The 25184-nt window shown below is 41.3% G+C and overlaps 1 protein-coding gene across 1 annotated transcript in view; it reads left to right on the forward strand.

Moving 5' to 3' along the window:
• PDE1C (phosphodiesterase 1C) overlaps positions 1 to 25184 on the forward strand; it is a 521098-nt gene that overhangs the window by 122777 nt on the left and 373137 nt on the right. Inside the window, exon 3 of the mRNA XM_077775344.1 lies at positions 8346 to 8517. Coding sequence (XP_077631470.1) covers positions 8346 to 8517 — 172 coding nt within the window. The remainder of the gene's footprint in view (positions 1 to 8345; positions 8518 to 25184) is intronic.

A 25184-nucleotide genomic window follows, 5' to 3' on the forward strand; every position in this document is an offset into this window, starting at 1 on the left:
TAGTTCACAGACCTATGGAAGAGCTGTAGCACTGGGGATACGAGAGATTACGAGCAGGGATATACCACTCTCAGGATTCTTTTTTCCTGATTTCCTTAGGGTACTAGCTTCATTTTCTCAGGCTTATTTAGTTATTGGGATGTGGTGGCTTGCACTAGCAACCTACCAAGAAAGAGAAAGCTCTTCCTTTTAGTTTCAGTATGGAAAATACCAGGGAAGATCTGTGGTTATCCAAGGTTGGGTCATATACTCACTCTTTGACTTATCACTGAAGCCAGAGCCATAGAGTAACATAGCTGAGAGCCTGTAAGACTCACATGGAGTGGGTAATGTGAGAGGAGATGTTCTCAAAATCAAGTGAGAGGTGCTGTTATAAGTAGGGAGGGAAAGTGCTTGAGTAGGTCACTACAACAGGTGTTTCATACAGAAAGGACCAGTCATCTACCTGGATGAGATCATGATGTATGTTAAGATGATAGTTCTTTTCCTTAAGTAATTAATTATAGTTTTCTTAAGTAGCATCTCAATATACATTCAAAAAGAAGAGTTTTCTTTAGAAATTGACAGTGATTTAAAAAAGAATTATTTGAGAGAGAGCAGGGGAGAGGGAATCTCTCCTCTAAGCAGGCTCCATGATCAGCACAGAGCTCCATGTGGTGCTCGATGCCACAACCTGGGAGCATGTCCTGGGCCAAAATCAAGAGTTGACTGCTGAGCCGCTCAGGCGCCCTGACAAACTGACTTTAACTGAAGTTTTCTTTGAGACATAAGCAAATAAGAATAACCAAAAAAGAGAAAAGAGGAGGCCTTGCACTATCAGATAATTAACAGATACTATGAAGTTATACTAAGTAAAATACCGTGATGCAGTCATTAAAAAAGCTGAGTTAAACTGATGGGATAACTCAGAAATAAGCCCTAACATATTTGAGAATTTAGAATATGCCTTTACAAATCAAGTTGTATTCTTACATTTTGATAGAGGAGACCCCCCCGCCCCTTACCTTTGTGTGTATAAAGTTAGAAATAGACTTAAAGTTTAAAATCTTTTTGAAATTGCAGGAAACGAAGTTTCTGAAAAGTTTTCAAAATCAAGAGTTAATGTATTAAAAGTAAAAGAATAGTGCCTCTGTGACTGATTTAAAGATATTCAAAGTATTATTGATACTTATTTTTTCCATTATTATTATCATTATTGTTTTTGGGGAGCATAAAACTTTTCATCTGGGTTTTATGAGGTTCATTCCTCACCTCTGTGCCGCAGCCCCACTTTTCCTAACCTATAGGAACTTCAGGACCCTTATCTTCCTCAGAAGGGGGTATTTTTGAGAATCATTGATGTTTTCTTAAGAATTTTTTTTAAACCTTTTTGGAGATTTAAATCTCCTCTTTCCTCCGTGCTTTTTCAAGACTCTAATTTCTCTGCCTTTTCCAGCATAATCTTTATGTAGTTTTTTTTTTTTTAAATCAGGAACCCAGTTGATAAGTCACTTGTCAGATTTAAATAGGATTACCACATCTCCTTGGATTCCTCCTGCCAGCAGTTTATCAGGCTGCCACCGTTAGACACACTTCAGAATGAATGCGTGGCTATTTCCGATTTAGAGCCTTCTCATCTCATTTTCTTTCTTTCTTAAGAAGTCTTTTCTCAACCCGTTACACTTACCTTGCATTATTCATCTCCCCATGCAGCCTGAACTTCCTTCTTTTAAAGGAAGCTGCAAACTGCTTCATGCAAGAGTCTTAGCAACATCAAGGCTCTCTCCAGTTGCAGATAGGATGTATCTTATTTCTTATGTCAAAGAATGTTTCATAATAACAAGTGTGGAACATTCTGTTTGATCTACATTATGTGTATCTTTATTTACTCATAAATAAACTATAAACAGTGTGATATATCACCTGGAAGCCTGGATTAGGGGAATGAGAATTTTGGGCCAAAGCAATCTGTTGTTTTCTAACTCTGTGATCTAGGTTATTTGATCTCTTGGAGTCTTAATGCCCTAGCGTTCAATAGTATTTCAATAATATTTACTTTGAAGGGTTGATTTGACAATTAAATGAGATAACAGAGGTGAAGCCATCTTTATAATGTCTAGCACATAACAACCACTGACCAAATGTTTGTTACATCTGAATCTGAGAACTTGTCTGATAATCTCAGTGGTACAAATGCTGCTACCAGAGTTTATGAGTCTGGAAGATATATAATCAATCTGGAGGGTTCATGGGGTCCATGAAAAGTTGTCTTTATAAAAGGAAGGGAGAGGATTTATCACAGGGACAGAGGGGAAATAACAGAAGACGAGAATGTAATAAGCTTCAAATGAGAGTCAGAAACAAGTCAAAGGAGACAGGAAAGCCTGGGTGGGGAGGGGATGGGAGGGGAGTGGGCAGAAGCAGATGACATTGAGTGCGCTGAATGGAGTCACTCAGCTCCTGCACCTGAGCCACATTATTTTTGGTATCCTGAAGGCTTACTTTATCTATGATTTCCCTCATGGGGTTTTTGATATTATTGAGAGAGACCTGTGTGACTCTCTCTGTTTCCATATTTTTGCCTCTATTTAGTCAGAAACATTTCATGCTTTCAAAATCAGCTTAAAATAAATCAGAGCAGGAGAATTTTTTATTTTTCATTTTGTCAGAGCAGACCATTCCAGTGTCCCTGGAGAGTGCTCTGCCCACATTTGTGGAGAATCAGAGGAAGAGTTTTTCCTCCTCTCAGAGTTCAACTCCAAAGGGCCCATATCACATTGCCTTGGGAAGAGCCATGGCAAAGGGCTGTTGTGATCCTTCTAAGGCAGGAATGAGTAGCAGATGGGATTCAGGTTGTATTTTCTAGGATACTAAAACTGTGTGGGAACTCTATGTATTAGGTACCTCTTGAGCCCAGCTTCACATCCTCTTGGCCCACTTTCTAAGCTCTAGCTTAATTGATTTCTCTGGATTTATGTCCTGGGGATTCTCTGATGATGTGGGCATCGTCCCTCAGTCATGCATAGTGGACCCGGAAAGCCTAGGTAATTAATACCCTGTGGGGTTAAACATCCTTGGGATGAAAGCTTGCATATAAATATTCCTTCTCCCACTCCTCAGGAGGATAATTCTGAGTATCACACACAGCTCCTCTGAAGATCTCTGACAGCAATTTTACAAGGGACAGGAGGGAGGAATTAGGATTATTTTGTTATTATAAGGTACTTACCCTATACCTGAAGTGGTATGGTGGTATATGAAAGTAGACTTGAATTAGCTGTAAATGTATGTTGTGAACTCTAGGGTGATTTTATTAAAAATAAAAACGAACTATAACCAATATGCTAAGAAAGAGAGAAAATGGAATCATGCAAGATACTCGGTTAAAATGACACAAGGCAGAAAAACAATGGGAGACAAATATAGGAACAAAAAACAAAAGCAACAAATAGAAAACAGTGATGAATGTGGTAGATATTAATCCAGTTGTATCAATAATCATTTGGATGTCAGTGGTCTAAATGCTCCAATTAAAAGAAAGATTATCAGAGTGAATCAGAAAACAAGATCCAACTATAATTGCCTAGAAGAAACCCATTTTAAATATAAAAACTCATATAGATTAAAAGTAAATTGATGGAGAAGAATATACCATGCTAACACTATTCCAAAGAAAATGGGAATATTTGCATTAATATCAAACAGAGCAGACTTGTAACAAGTAAAATTATCAGGGATAAGAGGGAATTGCATAATGAAATGGGTCAATTCTCCAAGACCTAACAATACTTAATGCGCATGTGCCTAACACGACAGAGTGTCAAACTATGTAAGGCAAAAACTATTAGAGCTGCAAAAAGAAATAGATGAATTCACTATTACAGGTGGACTTTAACACCTTTCTCTCAGAAATGGATCGATTTAGCAGGCAGAAAATCAGCAAGAACATAGTTGAACTCACCATACCATCAATCCAGGGAATTGGAAAATCTGTCTCTAAATCAGAGGTATATATCTTTTTGTATTGCATTACAAACCCCATGAAGATCTAATAAAAAATTTGAAACCTCCCTTCAGAAATAAACACAAAGACTTTTTTTAAATCAAAAAGTTGCTATAATTTTTTTTCCTTTCTAAGGTTTTTATCAGAAATCGATTTTAATAGTAATAACACTTATGAATGGATAGTTGTTTAGGTGCTAATTAGGATAAATAGAGGAAATATTTTTTCCAAAGTATCATCATATATCTTTAGAAGGATTTCCTCATCTCTGGGATTGGGTAGTGAGAGGGAAAGTACCATAAAGTTTTTGCAAGGGGTCTGAGAATGATCTGATACTGAACATATACTAACTCTTATATGCATATAATACTCTCTGTGTACATACATGTTGTTTTAGTGAATGAAATAAAATTTATTTGAAAAGGAAAAAAAGCCCATACCATCAATCAACTGGATGTAATCAACATCTGTAGATTGCTTCATCCAACAACAGCAGAATACACATTTTTCTCAAACTCACATGGAACATTCACCAAATTAAACCACATTCTGGGCCATAAAACACATCTTAACAAAAATTAAAAAGACTAGAAATCATGCAATGCCTGTTCTCAGACAACAGTGGAATGAAACCTGAGATCAATAGCAGTCTCCATTTGTGACCCCTATTGGAGAGAGAGAGAGAGCTTAGGTCACGTGACCCTTGTAATTCACTCACTGAGAAAATGGTGAAAACCTATTATGAATTCATTAGTGCTTTACATGAATTTGTAATTTATTAATCTCATCTATATCTACTTAAAAATCAGTCATAAGTACATGTAAGACTTTATTTCATCTATGGATGATATGGATTTACAGACTTTCATATGACTGTGCTATTCCTCACAAGTTCATTGCTCTATACTATGCCAGTCTCCTTTCTCAAACATAGATAGATAGGGCTTTCGTGTTTCGTTTCATTTTTGTTTTTGTTTTGTCTAAAGAAGATATTCTAAATGACTAGCATTTTATTCAAGGCACTTTACGACTTGTCTAACCAGCCTTTGACCTTATCCTCTCTCACTTTGCTCCAGCCTTCACAAGCTATGTTGTTATCCTCTGAGCCTTTGCACATACTGTTTGCCCTGAATGTTCTTTTCTCTGTTTCTCATCTGCTGAAGATCTGTTCCTGCTTTAGAACCATATCAGATGTGATGTTCTCTGTGTAGATTTCCCCAGGGCCCTGAAGCAGAGTGGGTGAGCCCTCCTCTGCCTCCTAGAGCACATCATTTGTCCTTAGTTATGGTGCAGTGCCCATTTATTGTGATTGCTTATGGGTTCATCTTTCTGTTTCTAGGGCCCAGAATGGAACCTGGCATGTTGAGGGATTTAATATGTGTATATTGAATGAATAAATAAAAGAATGAAGGGAAATGGGCAAGAAGTTTATTGTAAAGCCTTCATTCAGATCAAATTTAAGAAAACAGGCTGCTGCTGTTGTTCTTCCTCCTAGAACCAGACCTTAGTTAACACAGAACAGACCTATATTAACACAGAGCCAGACCTTCATTAATAGGACCAGATCTTATTAAGATATCTGTTTAGGACTTTAGAAAAGCTGCCCTGCATTTCAGGAGTTGGAGGCATCTGATTCTTGGCACTAGTGTGCTTTATTTTTCTCTTGATTCAGACAAAAGCAGTTAGGATGTGGAACATTCCAAAAGGGTCAGTCATAGCTGTGGTCATTGAAAGAGTTCTGTGCTGACCCATTTGTGTCCTTGGTGAAGGTTCAGGGATCTTTGTTGAGATATTATCCTTAGTGTGTGAAGTTCTTTTGATCTTAGTGGCAAACCGTCCTTCTGGTGATTTCTTCTGTTGTAGGCTTCCAGTAGCTAATTAAGGTCTTGAGGAGACACCCCCATGTGCGTACAGACTTATTCTCTGCCCACCTATCACATGCATGTGCATTAGCTGGCAGTGCTTTTTACCCCTCCATGCACACCCCCTCAGATCCCATAAAGAGTCTTTGTGTAACTTAGATAAAGGTACTCCCTCTGCATGGATTGAGTAGAAAAAGCCAACCCCTTCTGGATGGACACAGCTCCATGGGTGCATGACTTGGAAACCCAACAGTATTTTTGTGCAATGATAAAAAGCTTTCTTTCTTTTGGGAAGAGCATAACTGGGACAAGCCAATGGTAATTGGGTAATAGTAATGTTAATACCCTCAGGCTCCACTTAAAAAATTTTTTTTGCTCACAGACTTCTTTTATAATGGCTATTTACTTATAGTATTTTATTTATTTGTATTTTATAATAACTTTTGTTTTAGAACAGCTTTAGATTTATAGAAAATTTGCAAAGATAGTACTAAGAGTTCCCGTATACCCCAAGCCCATTTTCCCCTATTATTAATCTCATATTAATGTGGTACATTTGTCACAATTAATGAATTAGTAGTGATGAATTATTATTGACTAAAGTACATACTTCATTCAGATTGCCTTAGTTTTTGCCTAATGTCCTTTTAAGTTTCACAATCCCATCAGGACACCACACTACATTTAGTCATCATGTCTTCTTAGACTCCTCTTGACTGTGATAGTTTCTCAGACCTTGACAGTTTATAAGAGTATTGGTCAGGTGTTTGCAGAATGTTCGTCAGTTGGTATTTGTCTGATGTTTTCCCCATGACTAGATTGGGTACTTGGATAGGTTTTTATTATTACTTAGGCATGGTAGGGCCAGCAGATCTAGAGATGACTGCTATTGAAAAGATAGTTTTTTAATACTTGCAGGTCCCCAAAGAGGGGGTACATGGCACACCATGGAGGCCATGCTGAGAAGTATTGGTGTCTGTTATAAGGCAGAGCTGGGGTGGGGGAAACTGTGAGCAAGAGTCTTTACTGTGGTTTTTGTAGGGAGTCATGGGTAAGTCAGGGTAAGCAGGCTTAGGATTGGCTAGTTTGAATAGTTTCAATGGGATTTGGGGCATAGGGGCTGTCCCTAGTTTTCTGGTACCTGGGCTGGAGTGAGTTGGGAAGGTGAATAGTGGCCCAGAGTGCAAAAGCTCAGTAAGAGAGGTGTTGGGGGTATGGACTCTGATTTGATTGGTTTGTATTGAAAAGCATGCCCCTGAGAGAAGGACTCTTCCTGAAGAGTTAGGGGAAGGAGAAGGTGAGAGATGAGGGAGACAGAAAGCCAAGACAAGGTGACTCAGAAGCATTACTGAGTTGTCTAGAACAAGAAATGTCTGGGATAAGAACATTGAAAGAAATACCCTATGCATGTAGGGCAGATGTTAAAGCATTAAGTTTACAGAAGCTAGAAAAATGCTTTATATACTGGGGGTATGTGTTTTGGGAAGGAAGACCACAGAGATAAAGTGCCATTTTCATCACATCATATCAAAGGTACATAATATCAATGTAATGTAATGTAATGTAATGTAATGTAGTGTAGTGTAATGTAATGTAATGTAGTGTAACGTAATGTAAATGTATCCCTGTTGATATTGACCTTGGTTACCCTATTTTGTGACATTCTTTCTATTTCATGTTTGCCTTTAATATTCATCTCATATGCCTGAAGTGTTTGTCAGGTAGAGTATCATTAACATGCAGTGTAATTTTCTTGAGTCTTGATCTTCTAGAAGACTGAGCCTGTCTAAAGTTCTGGTTTCTAGAGCTGGGTCCCTGTTTAGGGTGGGTATCTCCATAGAATGGAGTCTTGAAACTTGGGCTTCAAGCAAGCGGAGTTCATAAGGGAGACTTGTGTCTGAACATCTTACTCTTCTCTAAAATGGTAGTCCTTTGTGTACTTCCAATTGCTAATAAATATATAAATAAATACCTACAGCTGTATTAGAGTTGGAGTTGATTACCACTGAAATGAGGCAAGATATACATCCTTTTTTTAAAAAAAAATATTTTATTTATATCTGAGAGAGAGAGACAGCATGAGCAGGGGAGGGGCAGAGAGAGAGGGAGACACAGAATCGGAAACAGTCTCCAGGCTCTGAGCTGGCTGTCAGCACAGAGCCTGACGCGGGGCTCAAACCCACAAACCATGAGATCATGACCTGAGCCGAAGTCGGACGCTCAACCGACTGAGCCACCCAGGCGCCCCAAGATATCTATCCTTAATACTAAGCTGTGGGTCAAAATATTCAGGGTATTAGCCTATTCTCTGCATATAAATTTAAAACGTCCTGGTTACTCCCTATGTTGCCTGAACAGTATCTCTTGGAGCCCTCTGATGTTAGAGGTCATGAAAAATATGGAAGTTTCCCTACTTTGCTTTTGAAAATCCTGAGTTGGTCAAGGCAGGGCATGCTGTTGGTTCGGAATTGACTGCATGCTTTTTCCCCCTTACCCCTCAGGGTCTAAGTCACAGAACTGTCTGTGGAACTCCCTCATCGATGGGCTCACGGGGAATGCCAAGGAAAAGCCACGACCAACCATTGTCCACGACCCCCGACCACCAGAGGAAATCTTAGCTGATGAATTGCCTCAGCTTGATAGTCCAGAAGCCTTGGTGAAGACATCCTTCAGGTTTGGTGGATTGCAATCAATCTGTTCCTTCTTATTTGCTGCGGAGTTATTTCAATCCAGTTGGATGCATCGTCAGCGTGGCCAGAAAATTACCTCATTTCTTTGCACTGAGTAAATTAGAATTGATGAAGGAGTGTTGGAATTAATGCTAGCTGGACTTCTGGCTGGATTTCCTGAATGTAGCGCAGATCCCATCAGTAGTTAAGTTGCTGTTGGTATTTAATTGGTATTGGCATTTAAATGCTGAGGCAAAGGATTTACTGATGTTGGCAATTTGAATTGGATTAATGAGTCTTTGCTTCAAAGGAGGATGACGCATGGAGATAAGTGCACAGAGAAAAAGCATGTGGTGGGAATGAATTCAGCTCCATGTCTTTAGAATCTCTGGCTCGGGGAAGGTTTCTAAGTCATAAGAGATGTGAGAGCTGCTGCCTCCTGAACGGAAGCAAAGATCTTCCTTGTGTGCTTTCCCAGGTGGCTGCTCACTGTGTTCTTGTCCATCATTTGGTCTTGCGTCTTCTGCAAAGGCCTCTTGTGTTTTTTTCCTGTTTTGCACTCCACGCTATCATAACTCTAGCACTTGCCTTTCCACCGTATCACATAAAAATCATTCTGACTATGGGACATGGTGTATAAAAGTGATTTCTTCCCCCTGAATCAGTCTTTCAGACTCACTTTTGAAATACACAGCAGAGCTGATTTCAGAAATTAAGGTTTAATGTTTTTCTTTTTTTTTTTTTGACATCCTGCCTTCCTCCCCTCCTTTCTCCCTGTTACCCTAATTTTACTTCTTTCACTTTTCTTACCATTATATAAGGCTTTCATACTCTCCACATGGCTTAGTAGGACATACAAACCTTGCTTTTCTTCTCCCATAAACAACTCAGACAACTCTTGGCATCCATGAAAAACGTCCTCTCTTTTGCATCCAGGTGATGTGTGTAATCGCTCAGTAAAAGCTGTTTCATTGTGTGAAGGTTCTTAGTGTCGACTGAATTATAGATGAGCTCTGAAAAGCAGTGATGAATAGGGGTTTGGATTTCTTTATGTAGTGTGACTGATGCAGCGGCAGGACAAGAATTGCAAAGCAAATGCTTTTCTTATTCCTACTAAGGGTTTGGTTTCTGCATTGTGAGGTTTTACATGAAACAAAACCCACTCAGGTAGAGAGAAGTAACTTCCGTGAACCTGCACTTCTCTGCACATGATGGTGGAAGATGGGAGGGTGAATGGCGTTTGTGGGCTGTATGTTCTCATTTAGGAACGTCTCTGGTTGGAGTCACCCCTTCACATGCAGCCTTCTTGTAGCAACTCCTTCCAGCCCAGACCAGGTTCATTGTCCTCTTCAATGAACAGCTAGAGAGGCACTTTGATGCAAAGAACATCTCATTTGCTTGCCAACTCTATTCTTTCTCTTTGCATTTGGTGCTCCTCCATAAAGAAAATGTATTGATGACCATGAAAATCATTTGATCTGCTAGTTGTATTATGTATCAATGTCTGGGGTCCGGAAAAAAGATTAAATTATGTTTGTTAAGGTACGGTTTTATTTTTAGGTCCTTGTAACACTTGGTGCGGTAAGAAAAACACAGCCAGTGTAAATATGCCAACCCTTCAGCATTTGAAGCTAGAAATCCATTGGCATTGGTTATTCATTTATTTGTCTCCTTAATACAACTGTGTGTTATTCTGGCATCATCCTTTCTTCTGAAGAAGATAAGTGAGTTCAATGGGAATGTCAGAGGGTAAATACCCTCTAATGCTGTTGTCCTTAACTGTGGTAGTCACATCATTGTGAGATTATTTGTATGCAAGTGATCATAAGCAACGTATTAACATGTGTAAACAGTTTATCAGGAAATAAGTTAGAGGAGAATCAAGGTTACCCTTGTAATAATGCCACTTGTTTTCTATATACTTTTTGGACTGCAAAGAACGAAATGAGTTGTAGCTGGATTTTAAATAATGCCAATAGGAATATATCACTTACATGTTCTCCACCCCCCAGTCTCCCACCACGGCCATTTCACTAGAGTGAAAAGACCTGAGAATTGCTGACTTCCCAGTGTTAGTAACTCTGGGAAATCTGGGAAGAAGTGGCAACTTTGGTTACTCCCTTGTCTTCCTTTTTGTTCATACTTGGAGGGCATTAGGAATCCTGGGCCATGAAATATGGTTATCAGTTTTTATAATCAAATAAGATCCAAACTGCAATGACAGTAAACCCAATGTGCCTAAGGATTAAGAAGTCTAGTGTTTTCTTGAAGTTCATCTCCCTGACTGTACCCAGGGACTCCAGGCTTACTGACTCAGCCTTTCACCTGCTCTGGTGCCTGTACTGGCCAGGGCAATGGGGTCTCATGTGGAGGGAGGGTGGACTTTCTTTTTTATTATTATTATTTTAAATGTTTTTTATTTATTTCTGAGAGAGAGAGAGAGAGAGAGAGAGAGAGAGACAGCATGAGCAGAGGAGGATCAGAGAGAGAGGGAGACACAGAATCCAAAACAGCCTCCAGGCTCTGAGCTGGCTGTCAGCACAGAGCCCAATGCGGGGCTCGAACCCACGAACTGTGAGATCATGACCTGAGCCGAAGTCGGACGCTCAACCGACTGAGCCACCCAGGTATCCCGGAGGGTGGACTCTCAGTGAAGTTCTAAGTCAGTGTCCAGTCCAGATCTCCTCTTTCTTGTGATACCTCCTCTGGCTGGCATCTCTTCTTCCTTCCTGACACCTTACCTTAGCACAGTGTCTCAGACATATTCTAATGACGTGGATCCTCAAAGGGGAGGGATCAGATGCTTACCCTAGAAATCTTTCCTAGCTCTTGGCAAGTAGGTGGAGATGATTACATACCAAGCCATTCCCAGGACAAAGAGTGTATGCTTGTTTTCTATTTGCATAATATTCCATTCAAGTAATTCCTTCTAGATCAAAGGGGCAGTCTGCCCTAAAGGTAAATTCCAGTCTCTATTTCCAAAGAAATAAGGTAGGAAGTGTTTATACATTTACTGATGATAGGCATTTTTCAAAAAAACTTCAGAAGTTTGTATGTTTAAAACTCCCCCAAGCTCCCTGTTACAACAACAATAACAATATGACTCTTATATTGCCAGGCATGGCCCTAACAACCCAAAGATGATGCCCATTTTAGAAATGGAGAAACTGGTCCAGAAAGGTAGAGTCCATAGTTCTGATTAAATTCAAACACAAACTAATAAGGACAATTGCTTGCCAATTGGTGGTCACCAGTGGTGGAAACAAGGGGTAGCTTGGGTAGACTTCAGGTCCTACCTAGTCTTTACCAGCTCCTGGAATCCCTCCCAAGTAAATATATCATGTAGAAACTCACATTAAAAAGCATGCCTGTGATGCAAATGGAGCTTCAGGATAACTCCCTCCCAAATGACTTCCACTGGTGGCCAACACTCTCTGTTTATGTCAGTTAGCAGTAATGCGAGGAGGTGTAGCAGAAAGTGAGAATTCGACACACAGATTTAGAAATAAGGATTTTAGAAAATGCAAGGCACGGCCTCTTTCCTCCAAGGCTTATAAGTTGATGGCTGAGGTGTGTGTAAATGCCATCTCCATTCTGAATACGTTCCATGGCACTCTCCTGTTGAATCATCCTCTCGGCTGGCCAGCAGTGATGAGGCAGATGTTCTGTGTCTAAGAGCAGGCAGTTCAGCAGAGTGTTGAGGGAAAGATACGAGTGCATGGGGAGTAGGGTCTCCTCATTTTTGTGCACTTTCAAATCCCAGCCAATATCTCTGGAAGGTTACATAGTTTGATGCTGTTGTACTATGGACTTTAGTCTTTACTCCTCATGAAAGCGACCCTCTAAGCTACCCAGGTAGGAAAATTCAACTTCTGAAAGTGGCTGTACTAGGCTTTAGTCTAGATTCTGTGACCAAGGCAAATTGTATCATCTCTTTGAACCTCTGCTCTCTTAACTATCACGTCTGAGGGTCGACAAGAACAGTGGGTTTCAAACATGGATGTGCATTGCAGCTACTTCGAGGGTTATGGACAAAGACTGTTGGGCTCATCCCCAGGTCTGGGTGGGATCCTAAGATGGGCCTTTCCAACAAGGTGGTGCTGATGCTGTTGGTCCAGGGACCACAGTTAGAGAATCACTGGACCATATGATATTGAATAATCCCTGGAGCTCTGAAATATTTTGCTGTATTAATTTGAACAGATCACTTATCTAATCTGGTCTCAGTTTCTTCAATCTTCCCAAAATAGGGATAAAGATGCCTACTTCCCAGGGTTGGAGGGAGGGTTTAAAGGAGCTAATATAAATGAGAGAGACAAGCACAGTATCTGGCTCCCAGAATGTGCTTTTGGGTGCTAATCTATTCCTACTCAGCTCTCAATGGAAACCTTACGTATATTTGAGCGTATACACACAGAGTAAATAGGATCAGGCTTGGGTGTTGTGGCTCCAGGTGCAGACCCCGGGGGCTCTGAAAATTTGCTAAGCCTCTGGCATGAAAAATCTGCTTTCAAGACTGGAGACTTTTGAAAAGAAGAAAGTGGGAACATAACTAAGAAAAAAAAGCTTCAGTGTCTGGAAAATAGATACTCCTGGGAATTGTACCCCAGATGCCTGTTTTCCTTCTTCTTCATGATCCGTCTCTTTGAGCCTGTTGTTCTGCTCAGGTTTTTCCTAAAAGAGGTGAGAGAGAAAGCTGAACAGGGAGCATGAGGAAGACAGACAAGTCCAGCCAGTCTGATTAGTGATAGGACTCAGTACCTGCCACCTGAGGACCCAGAGAACAGGAGGGAGCTGGCTGCTGGGAGCCTTTTCTGTCCCCAGACTCTAGTGTGCACATTTGCAAAGGTGAGACCCAGTCCAGATTGCACTGGGAGGCAAGGAAACCAATGTTTATTGAATATCTGCTATGGCCAGGAATTGTACATTCATTTGCTCATTTAATCTCCCAAGGTTATAGGTAAATATTATAATCCCAGTGGTACAGGCCAGGAAACTGAGGTTCAGAGAGATCAAGCAGCTTACCCAAAGTTATTCAGCAGGTGGAAGAGCTAGAAATTTCAGCCCAGTCCACCTGACTCCAAAGTTATGATCTCTCCACCATGTTCTACTACTACCACATCACCTTGGCTTCTGGGTTTGTTGTTGGTGAATAAGATAGCATGATTGGCTCTACTAATTTGGATGTAGCAATTTGGATATATAGTCTGATGCTTCTCCTGTGAGACCTACCCTGTTCTTTTGTACTGAATCCTTTTTCTAGTTCAAATTTATGTTTTAATCCAGCCATGCTTTTGGATAGAACTGCTTTAAAGGCAGTGTTTCTCAAACTTCATGAATGAACTCCTTTGAGGATCCTATTCAGAATCAGATTCAGTAAGTCTGGGCTGCAGCCTAGGAATCTGCATTGCAAACAAACTCTCAAGTGATGTCATGGTCTGAGGACCACCCTCTGAGTAGAAAGCTCTGGAATACCACAGGTATGAGTTTGCAAATGCTCTTCTAACCTATGTGATTTGAGTCATGGTTTTAAATCTCAATTTCCTCATTTTACAAATGGAAACTGAAATAACAACATAGGCCTTGGGGACTGTTGCTGGATTAAGAGGGCTAGTGAATGTGACAGCCCTTAATTCCTTCTCTTCCAGTTTCTAAAACCCTGTTTAGGAGTGGATTGATCCTCCACACCTTGACCTCTTATGTGACTGGGTTGTGCAATGAACCCCAGGGTGGGAATAGCAACTCCATGGATGCTTTATGAATAAGGCTGTCCTGGCCTGACCTCCTTAGACACTAGCGGAAACCCTGAAGCCATCGAATGCATTGGCCTTTTCGGTTACTTACCTTGAACTGTGTGACTCTCAACGTGGGTTGAGTTACCAAGTTTTGATAATTTTGCATTTGGAAGAATAGCACACTCACTCTCTAGAGAATCACTGGGGCTTGTACCGTTTCTTCCCGCTTAGAATGGACTTATTTGGGCTTTGGCAGAAGTGTTCCTGATTCTATACATAGCTTACTAAGAATATATTGCAGAGAGCAGAACTGCATTGAGCCAACGCCCTCAGCTATGGATGAGATTAAGGCCTTGTCAGATCCCATTTAACGGATTGTGTTTTCCATGCAGAATTAAATCGTTGAACTCATCCTCATTTTGGTTTTTGGCAGTCATTTTTCCACCAGGGGCTACTGCCAAGAAGCCAGTTTCTGACTTGATTACTTTCAGGAAATGTGCAATCTGGCTGATGATAGGGCATGGCGTGGGGTGGCGGCCCCTGCCGCTTCGGACCCCACCCCGGGATGAGTCATGGGTGAAATTCCCCATTAGCTCGTGAGAAGTCTGATCACACATCTTTCTCTATCACCGTATGTTGGTCACCCACTGGGACTTTGGAGATACCTACTTTCCTGACTTAGTGCTGCCTCCCTGGAGTTGACATTTTCCCCTTCTGGTCTTTGCTAATCCAAATTGTAGAGTCTTCCTCAAGTTTGCTAAGGGGAAAATGAAAGAATTAATTCTGAGGTTTTTGTTTTGTTTTTAACTTAGAGGAGTTTCTATTGCAAAGTGGGCTTCGCATAAGGGAAATAGTTAGGCTTCTTCTTGTAAGTAAGTTTTTATGCACAGATTTTTTAGTGTTCGAAATTGACAAAGCATGTATCATACAGACACTATTCTTCTTGCATTCTTCCTGGTCCTTCCCTGGTATTTTGGGAAAGAGGAGATTTATCCTTGCGGCGGCCGTGCACCTTTCACATTTCCAACCACAGGGAGTGTACTTGACCAAGGCCCCAGCTTCTGTGTGAGAAATTTGTTTTGGTGATGGCTGAGGCTGTATTTCCCAAGTGTTCTCTCAGCCAGTGACCGAGAGCATCAGAGATGCTAAGACTGGCCATTCCTGGAAGACATGGGATTTCTCTAATGGTGACATTGGCTTGAGGACTCCATGATGGCCTTGCTGAACTTTCTTTGGAACTGCACTGTAATCAGAGATGCTTCCGCTCAATCTTCCTTCCTTCTCTCCTTCACTGGGAGTCAGACTTGTACTCCCACTCTCCCAGCCTCCCTGGCTCCTTCCCCATTTTCTCTTACAGATGTTCCCCCTGATATATTTCTTGCACGTCTTGGTAACTGCCTCTCAGAAGACCTGGGCTAACACAGTCTCCCATCTCACTGTGATCCTCTGCTGGCTGACCACTGCTGGCTCCGTGCTGTGGGCATAGCTCCAAGGCTACTGGCCTAGAAATCCTGGGCCAGTCTCTCTCTATTTGATTTTACATTTTGTAGTTGATGTTGCACCTTCCCCATGGGCACTAGTGGTAGGGTAAATATGGGGCAGGCCACAGTTTTCTTTAGTATCTTGTACTTTTATTGCCTACAAGATACTTTGCTGAAACATTTGGATTAACTAAAGAAACTACAATGTAAGAGGGGAGAATTTTAAATCACACCTAAAATATATCTGCTCAAAAATGTTGAACATTGTACAGATGATTTGCTTATGGATACACTCTAGTTTCCAGCCAGGGTGCTTATCTCCAGGGCTGAGTTCCCCTAGAGAGTGCATCCTTCTTCAGACTTGACACATTCTTCCTGGGCTTTTGGGGAGCCCAGCTTTCCAGCCACAGGAGTGGACCTTATCTGAGGTATCCTCAGCATCTCAGTGTACATCCCTCAGAATAACTCCTAGAAGCACATTGTACACAAAATGTAAACGATTCATCCTGGAATAACCCTACAGGGAGGGTCAAGTAGCTTCAGTACTGTCAGGTGGGGGAGGGGGGCTGGGACACTCTTAGAACCTCTGTCTAAATCTCCCTGCCAGTGTGATGTGTGCATCAACCTCTTGTGCCTCCTAATTAGCAATAGAAACTTTTGCCCTAGGCCACACAGAGACTTCAAGTGTGCGGAAAATCCCTGATGCTCTGTCTTAAGTGAAAGAAGGCCTCCCCACTCCTCCTCTGGCAGAGCTTTGGATCCATTGAGGTTTGGTTGTGATTCTAATATGGTTCTGGGGCACTTGGGTGGCTCAGTTGGTTAGTGTCTGACTTTGGCTCAGGTCATGATCTCATGGTTCGTGAGTTTGAGCCCTGACAGCTCAAACTGTGCTGACAGCTCAGAGCCTGGAGTCTGCTTCATATTCTTTCTGTGTCTCGCTCTCTGTTTGCCCCTCCCCTGCTCATGCTCTGTCTCTCTCCCTCGCAAAAATAAATGAACATTTAAAAAAAATAAAAAAAATTTAATATGGTTCTGGATCAGTTGGTCCAGCCTTCGACCCTGGGCTACGTTGTCCCCATGTCAGCCTCACTGGCCTCACTGGCTTTGTTGTGCCCGATTCGCGAGTCCCAGAGACCTCCAAGGAGCCGGCACCAATGCAAATACAAAAGGGTCTTTATTACAAGCTCGAGCAGGGGCTCATCTGCCTACTGGTGTCGTGGAGGCAAGATGAAGCAAAGAACAATAGCGAACAGGGTTTTTAAGGAGTAAGGGATGGGGGTGTTACAGTACATGTAGCATCATCACATAAGCACCAATTACAATTACAGCTTTGACCATTCAGTATCTGTGAGGTGTTCATTACTTTTGGTGGGACCCAATCATGACTCTTGAGAATCCTTTGAAAATGACCAATTATGAGGTGAGTTCAAAGGGCCCACATGGGGTTCAAGCAAGCGGTGAGAAACTGGCTAGTTTGTATCTGCAGTTCCCAGCCTTGACTCAGACCATAGGAATGTTTTTTTGATTAGCTGAACTGAGGGTGGTCCGAGGATGGCTTTAGACTTGAATAGTCTGAGGCTTTTCCTGGACCTGGGACTGAGGCTACATGTAGCCCAAGGTTGCTGTTAATGGAGGACTTAATTTTTGGCTCTTCAGCTTCACTGGCCAACTCTTCAGTCATGGTCCCAGATCATTTCTGAGGTCTGCTCTCAGGATTTCATGGGACCATCTGGGGCCTGGCCAAACCCCTCAGAACCTAAGAGAAAGCTAAAAACTAGCCTCCCACTGCCTAACAATAGTGGCCACTGAGTGTACTTGGATGTGTCTAGAGATAAAGACATACAGATCTTACCCTTGCCCCTCTTCGGTCCTGGTTTCCCTTCTCCCTATAATCCTCTGAGCCAGAAAAGCTAGACCCTGGCTTCCCACTTCTCATGCATTATATCCTCCACCTCCCCAGTTCCAGGCTTTGGGCTAAGTCTTAATGGTAGGTGAGGTAAAGAGACAGATTGGCTAACTGATATGGGACCCTACACTGGGAAATTTCTCAAAAGCAACATATGTTAATCCTTATAAACTTTCAGTGCTGAATGACTTTACTGCATTTGTTTTTTTTTTTTTTTGCAGTAAAATTAAAGTACCTGAATAAAAAGAAAGAAAAGCTCTTTAAAACTGTGTCCAGTGATAATGCAAATCTCAATATCCTTTGATTGGTGGCTGGTCCTTGCCCTTTGCAGTGAAGGGCTCCTGGTTACATTTTTAACCTCATGATAGTGTGATCCTATATAAATTTTTACTCCCACTTATAGCATTAGGGCAGGGTTTTGACTTTGCTAAGTAGGAAAGGAGCAGTTTCCTTCTTATTAGAATCTCTTTAATACCAGATGCCGTCTTTTCCCATTCAAGTGTCCACTCTTCAGTCACATCCTGTGCCACGCACTGGAGTCACATGGAGTGATCTAGACCAGTACATGCTCCAGCCTCCTGGACCCACATTGGTTGATGAATATGATGAATAGCACTTAGAGTAACCATGAAATGGGCCACCTTGGATCATGGTGGACATAAAAGGGAAGCAAAAGGAACAGTGTGAGCCAAGGTCGGGAGGCAGGAAAACATAGCCGGTGTTGGTGTTGCTGCTGGATTTGTGTCCAAGGCTTGTGAAAGGGAGATAGTGTTGGAAAGGTAAAGTTGGGAGCAAATATGGTAGGGCCTTGTTTACTGCGGGAGTAAGGTTCAGTTTTATTCCATAGGCAGAGATCTTTGGAGCTCTTGTAAAATCCCTGGGGAAGCAAAAAGAAGACTACATTTTTCATTAAGTTACAGAACTAGGAATTATATTTCCATGCCTCAGTCCCTTACATACAGAGCATCAAAACAAAGCTTTCTGGCCTTCGGCAGAGGTGGAATAATGGACCTAGAGAGTAGCATGAGTTCTGAACACTTCTGGTGCCTGGAGGAAGTACATGGGCAATTTGGGGAAGAAACCTGTGAAAATATGTTTTTCCACATGTTTTGGAACAGAGACTTTTTAAAAAAAAATTTACTACTTCTAAATGCAGTAGTAGCTAATGGTTATTGAATAGACAGCCCCATAACTATAACCTAGTTGCTCCCCATTTATTGGTTACTGTTAAGTGCAGCCAGAAGTGAATTTGCTATAATAAATTACCTCTAGACCCTGGGGGTTAGCTTAGTTGGAGAAGGATTGTTATTTGAAAAAGAGCTGCAGACAGGCTTGTCCTCATTTGGAAGAGGTGGTAATTCTGGCTACGGTGATGGGGCTCAAGTACGTGGAGGCAGGCAGACTGTCCAAGATCATGCTTTGAACACTGTCTATAAAGTCAGAAACAGGAAGATGTGAATCAAATAATAGTCTTGGATTATGGATCCCGAACTTTGATCCGTTCATCATTTTCATTCTTGGAAAATGGTCCAGATTTAGAATTAGAGAAGATGTATGAAGGGGGGTTGGATTATATTTTTTTAAATTATGTGTTTCTCCAATGTTGGGTCAATTACTCTATCCTTGACTGACTGGCTGTGTCAGGGTTGAGTTTCCATGGTTAAGTTTCCAAGGGTAGCACTGACCAAGGTTATTTTGTCTCACTCTAAGCCAACTTATAGGTCCCTATATTTAAGAAATGTCTTTGCATTTGTTTTTTTTTTTAAAAATGGTTTTGACAAATTTTGTGCCTCCAAAAAAGTTGCAAGACTAGTAAAATGAACAACTGTCTAACCCGTGCCTGGAATCACATTTGCTAACTTGCTATCAAATGTCTATCTCATCCCATCCCATCCCATCTCTTCTCATCTTATATCAGAATCTTTTTTTCTAAATTTCTTTACCCTAAGTTGTAGACATCATGACCTTTCCATTTCAGCTTGAGTTTCTTTGGAAGAGACCATTTTCTTACATGGCCACAGCAGAATTCTCAAACTCAGGAAGCTTAGTATTAATATAATACCGTTACTGTATACTACTATATACAGCTCATATTGTAGTTTCACCTTATGTTCCCATAATGTCTTTTATGGCAATCTTTCCTTCTGGCCCAAAACCCATTCCTGAAGCACACGTTACGTTGAGTTATTGTGTCTCATTCACCTACTTTAATTTGAAGCAGTTTCTCAGCCTTTCTTTGTCTTTTATGACCTTAACATTTTGAAGCAAATGGGTCATGTGTTTTGTCTTGTGGAATGCTCCTCTGTTAGGGATTGCCTATCATTGCCTTGTGGTTTGCTTCAGCTTATTCATGTTGACAAGAATACTACCCAAGTGATACTGTGTCCTTCTCAGGGAAGCAATAGGGGAAAAAATTGCCTATTGCTCCCATTACTGGTGATATTAATCTTGAGCATTTGGTTGAGGTTGTTTCCCTCAATTCTCCACTGTAAAGGTACCCTTCCCCTTGTGTAAGTCATAAGTTATTGGTGGAGAGATAATTTGAGACTAAGTAGTGTAGCCTTTTTGTTAACAAACATTTATTCAGTGGTTTTAGTGCCACTTCATGATTCTTGCCTGAGTTAATGATGATTTCTAACTCTGTCCTCCCTTCTCCACTGATTGAATGACATTTGACTGTGGACAAAAGCTTTCCCTTCCCTTCTCTTTCTCTCTTTCTTTCTAGATTTTAGTATCAGTACAGACTCTGGATTCTTCTTTTACTCAGTGTTTTTTAAGCCATTGTGTCTTCATCGCACCTGGAGCCCAGGGTGCTTTAACTAAGAGAGAAAAGCCACAAAGGCCAAGCAGAGAGGTGGTATGGGTGGTCCTGTAGTCTCAAATTCATTAACTCTAATGGGCAGAAATAAACTTTACCTGGAATATGAAGATGTGTATCAGAAAATCCAGGGTCTAAACCTTTACTCTGCTAGTAGGGCCTCTTTGGGGTCCTTTGATCTGGTGGAAAACAATGTCTTTATCTGGGCCTATTGGTGCCACAAGAATCATGGGAAATTGCAGAGTGGAGAGAGTCACATGGAGTAGGTTGGAAAGGTATTACTTAGCCAGACAAAAGAGTTTAAACATATTTTCTGGACTTTAAGCAGAGTCTCCAGTTCTTTTCCCCTTAGCTCTTTCTGCCATAACGCACTCCTCTCTGCTTCCTGCTCCGGCTGGCCAGTGTCTGATGACTGTGCCAACCAGTGGTCCAAAGAGTTGCCTGTATCTTATCAGTGAGGTGTAGTGGGAACATTTGAGTTCTGGTTTTAATCCAGCTTCACTCCTTGCCTGCTGTGTGACCTAGAACATGCAGTTTAAATTGAGGCTCAGTTTCTTCATCTCTTTAATGGGATTAGGTATTCTTTTCCTCATGAGATACCCGTGGGGAGTCAAGGAAGGTTATGCATGTTGAGCAATGAGCACAGTGTCTAGCATCAGCAGGTGCTTGATAATTAGTGGGTAATATGATTCAGCATCAACATCCTGTTTAATGCTCTTGGAATATGTATACTTTGCTTGAGGCCCTGTGTTGTGTGAAGGAATTAACTTTACTGGACTTCAGCAGCCATGTTCACATGTCCTTTAGCACTGAGTTGCTGTTCTGACATCTGGGATCTTTGAGGTACCCTCTGCCTCTCTTTTGTTTCTAATATTTCCCTTTTAATCCCTGTGTAGTCAAATTGACATAATAATAATAACTAATCTTGCTTACAGGTGGAGAAATGGAGGCATGAAGAAGTTAACTAATCTAAGGTCATACCACTAGTCTGGCTTTAGAACCCACAGTTTAGTCACTAGGCCACACTGCTTTCTTAGTCTAGCACCGAGGAATGGGTCTGTGTCTTCCAGTTTTGTTGCTAGTGTGGGCCTATTTTCCAATTAGGCCCTTGTTACCTGCCTGTTTATCTGTGACCCTGGATCAGCCAATGCTAGGTGCCAACATCAGTCTGCTCACTTCATTTCCTGCCATTTCTTGGTGCGGAGTGTGGACTCTCACTACATCACCATTTGGCCTGCTGCCTTGTGCTTCATTCCCTGCCTGCCCCTTAACTCCTGCCTTACTTTATTCAAAAGCTGCCTGTGAATGCAGCTTTAGTTGCTCATCTGGGAACCTAGAAAGCCCTTCTTAAGACTTCCTGCTCTCCTGGCCCAAGCCTACACACTTGTGAGGCGCATGGGCTGTCACCAGCATCTCCCAGGGGAGATGCTTGCTTTCTCTCTAGGGGCTGTGAGCCATGGTGGTGTGCTCTGTGATATAGAACTGGGGCTTGGAATCAGGCAAAGCTCAATTTCTGTCCCAACGATGTCACTCACCACTTTGGGAAAGTTACTCTTGGCTTCAGTTTTCTTTTCTGCAAATTGGAAGTAGTAATGATGGAAGGGTGGAATCAGAAAGTTTATGTAAAAACAGCTAGCACGAAACATACGCCTGAAATCTGAGTGTCGTCAGAGTCCAGGGGACTGTTCTGTGTCAACGTCAACTTCCTGGTTTTGATCATGTATTGTTGTGTATGATGTTGTCATTGGTGGAAGCTGGATGATTGGCATGTGGGAATTCTCTGTACTATGTTGACAACTTATTTTGTATTGTAATCACTTTTTAAAAAGGTTAAATTAACTTAGTGTAGTCCCTAATATCTATTAATTGTAGTTTTAAAGATTACAAACTATCACCAGGAATTCTGTTATTTGGTGCAAATTCAACTTATTGAGGTGTGTGTGTGTGTGTGTGTGTGTGTGTGTGTGTGTGAAAGAGAGAGAGAGAGAGACAGAGACAGAGAGACAGAGACAGAGAGAGAAAAGTATCTACCTAAGAGAAAATAGAGCAAATGAATTCTAAAATTCTCTTTTCTAACTTATTGAACAAAGTCAGTGGCGTCACTAGTAACTACAAGTGAATTTCCTCTGTGATGTAATTTCATCTTCTCCCAGTTGAAAACTCTCTCTATTCTCTTCAGATTTATTATCTGCCTTCTATTTCAGTGGTTCTTAATCCAGGCTGCACAGTATACTCACAAGTGATTAAACCAGCATCCCTGGGGTGGGACCCTGGCAGCTGTAGGTTTTAAAAGCCTCTTTGGTTAAGCTGAGTTCAGCAGGCCTGAGAGCCACTCTGCCTGCACCACAGGCTCCCTCTGGTCTTCCCTTCCTCCCCTAAGTCCTCCCACAGTCTCATTACCTTGGTGTGTTTAAATATGCCACAGGGCACCATTTTTCCAATGACCACGAAGGCGTTTCCTGACCACAGCTACCAGATAGACTTTGCTCCCTTCTTACAGTATGTATCTGGAACGGGCGTCTCAAGTTTTGGAATGATCACAGAATGAGCTCTCCCACCCCTCGAGATGCCATATGTCCATGCCATTTTCGATAACTGAAGTGTCACCAAATGTTCCTCGTGTTGTCTTTCTCCAAAAGCCAATTCAACAGAATGCAGGCGAAGTGCATGTTTTCTTTTGGGAATGTGATACGTGGAAGTTTTCAGAAGCCTGCTAGGCACTGACTATTTTTACTTACTATTTCAGTGGCTGACATGTTTTCGCCACCTTCGGGATAAACTGACTTTGAGACATTGCCTCAGTTTCTTATTCACCGGCCCTCCTTTCTTCATCTTTCCAAAAGGAAATTTTGTTATAAAAGTAATGTGCTTACCTTGTAGAACATTTGATAAATGGTAAAAGAAAAAAAGCCTCCTGAATATAATCTGTGCTATCATTTTGGCATCCTTCCTGAAGTCTATCTATGCCTTATTCTTATAGTTGCAGTTATGATGTGGATACAATTTTGTATCCTGATTTTTTTTTTTCACTGAACATTTTATCTTAAGCATTTTTTCTGTGTTGCCACATAATGTGTGTATGTGAATGTGTGTTGGACATTTAGGTTGTTCCTAGTTTTTCACTCTTTTTTAAAAAATGTTTATTTTTGAGAGAGGGAGAGAGAGAGAGAAAGAGAGAGCGTGTGCGCAGAGGAGGGGCAGAGAGAGAGAGAGAGAGAGGAACAGAGGATCTGAAGTGCTGACAGCAGAGAACTTGATGCAGTGCTTGAGCTCTCGAACCATGAGATTATGATCTAAACCGAAGTCAGATGCTTAACCAAGTGAGCCTCCCAGGTGTGCCCCCCACCCCATAGTTTTTGACTTGTGAAAGGAAGGTTATGATAAAAATTTTTGTGCATCTAGATATTGCTGTATATTCAGCTGTACTCTAAGGGTAAATAACTAGCAGTGGAAACACTGATTCAAAGGGCATCTTGATTCACAAAACCACATCACAAAAGAGCAGTAAGTTACCTCTTCCACTGGGGCTTCTTCCAGCAATTCCAGTCAACAGTGAACCACTCAGATTGAGTGCGAGTGGTTCATTTATCACAGCTTGGAAATGAGTATTATTATTATCATTATTTTTCAAGGTAGTCTGCCCCATATGGTGCCTATGCAGACAGTTTCTGTGTCTTTTGCTAACATAGTGCTCATGGGAGTGATATGGTCATTTTTAGTTCTGCTCCTAGTAGATATCAATATCATCCCTCTTTTACATGTTAGCAAAGTAATGTTCAGAAAAAGTGAATGATTTGTCTATGTGCACACAACTGAGAAAGAGCTGAGCCAAGAGTTAATCCTGTATAATTTTGACCCCTGAGCCTTTGTGCCTTCCATTCACTTGACTCCTTAGCTAGAAGCTAAGAGAGAATGGAATCATAAATTGTTCTTGGGGCAAGGAGTTGGGGGCAAAGGAGAAGAGATAACATATGCCCAGGAAAGACCTCATGAAGGTTCTTGCCTTCAATGAGCTTGGAGTTTAGTGGAAGAAATATAAAGGTAAATCAATGGTTACTAAACTTTTACGAACAGGTTTGTTAAGATATAATTGGTATAGAAAAAAACTACACTACACATATTAAATATTCAAATGGATGAGTTTGACATTTGTATACATCTGTGAAGCCAGTTGAGTTGTTTTTTTTTGAATGTTGTCAAATTGACTTCTATACAACACCCAGTGCTCATCCCAACAAGTGCCCTCCTCAATGCCCATCACCCATTTTCCCCTCCCCCACCCTCCCATCAACCCTCAGTTTGTTCTCTGTATTTAAGAGTTTCTTATGGTTTTCCTCCCTCCCTTTCTCTTTGTAAATATTTTCCCCCTTCCCCCATGGTCTTTTGTTAAATTTCCTAAGTTCCAAATATGAATGAAAATATATGATATCTGTCTTTCTTTGACTGACTTATTTCAATTAGCATTATACCCTCCAGTTCCATCCACATTGCTGCAAATGGCATGATTTCATTCTTTCTCATTGCCAAGTAGTATTCCATTGTATCTATAAACCACATCTTCTTGATCCATTTGTCAGTTGATGGACATTTAGGCTCTTTCCATGTTTTGGCTATTGTTGAAAACACTGCTATAAATATTGGGGTACATGTGCCCTTATGCATCAGCACTCCTATACCCCTTGGGTAAATTCCTAGTAGTGTTTTTGCTGGGTCATAGGGTAGTTCTACTTT

This window comes from Crocuta crocuta, unplaced genomic scaffold (genome assembly GCF_008692635.1).
Source record: "Crocuta crocuta isolate KB4526 unplaced genomic scaffold, BGI_CrCroc_1.0 scaffold197, whole genome shotgun sequence".
Taxonomy (NCBI): domain Eukaryota; kingdom Metazoa; phylum Chordata; class Mammalia; order Carnivora; family Hyaenidae; genus Crocuta; species Crocuta crocuta.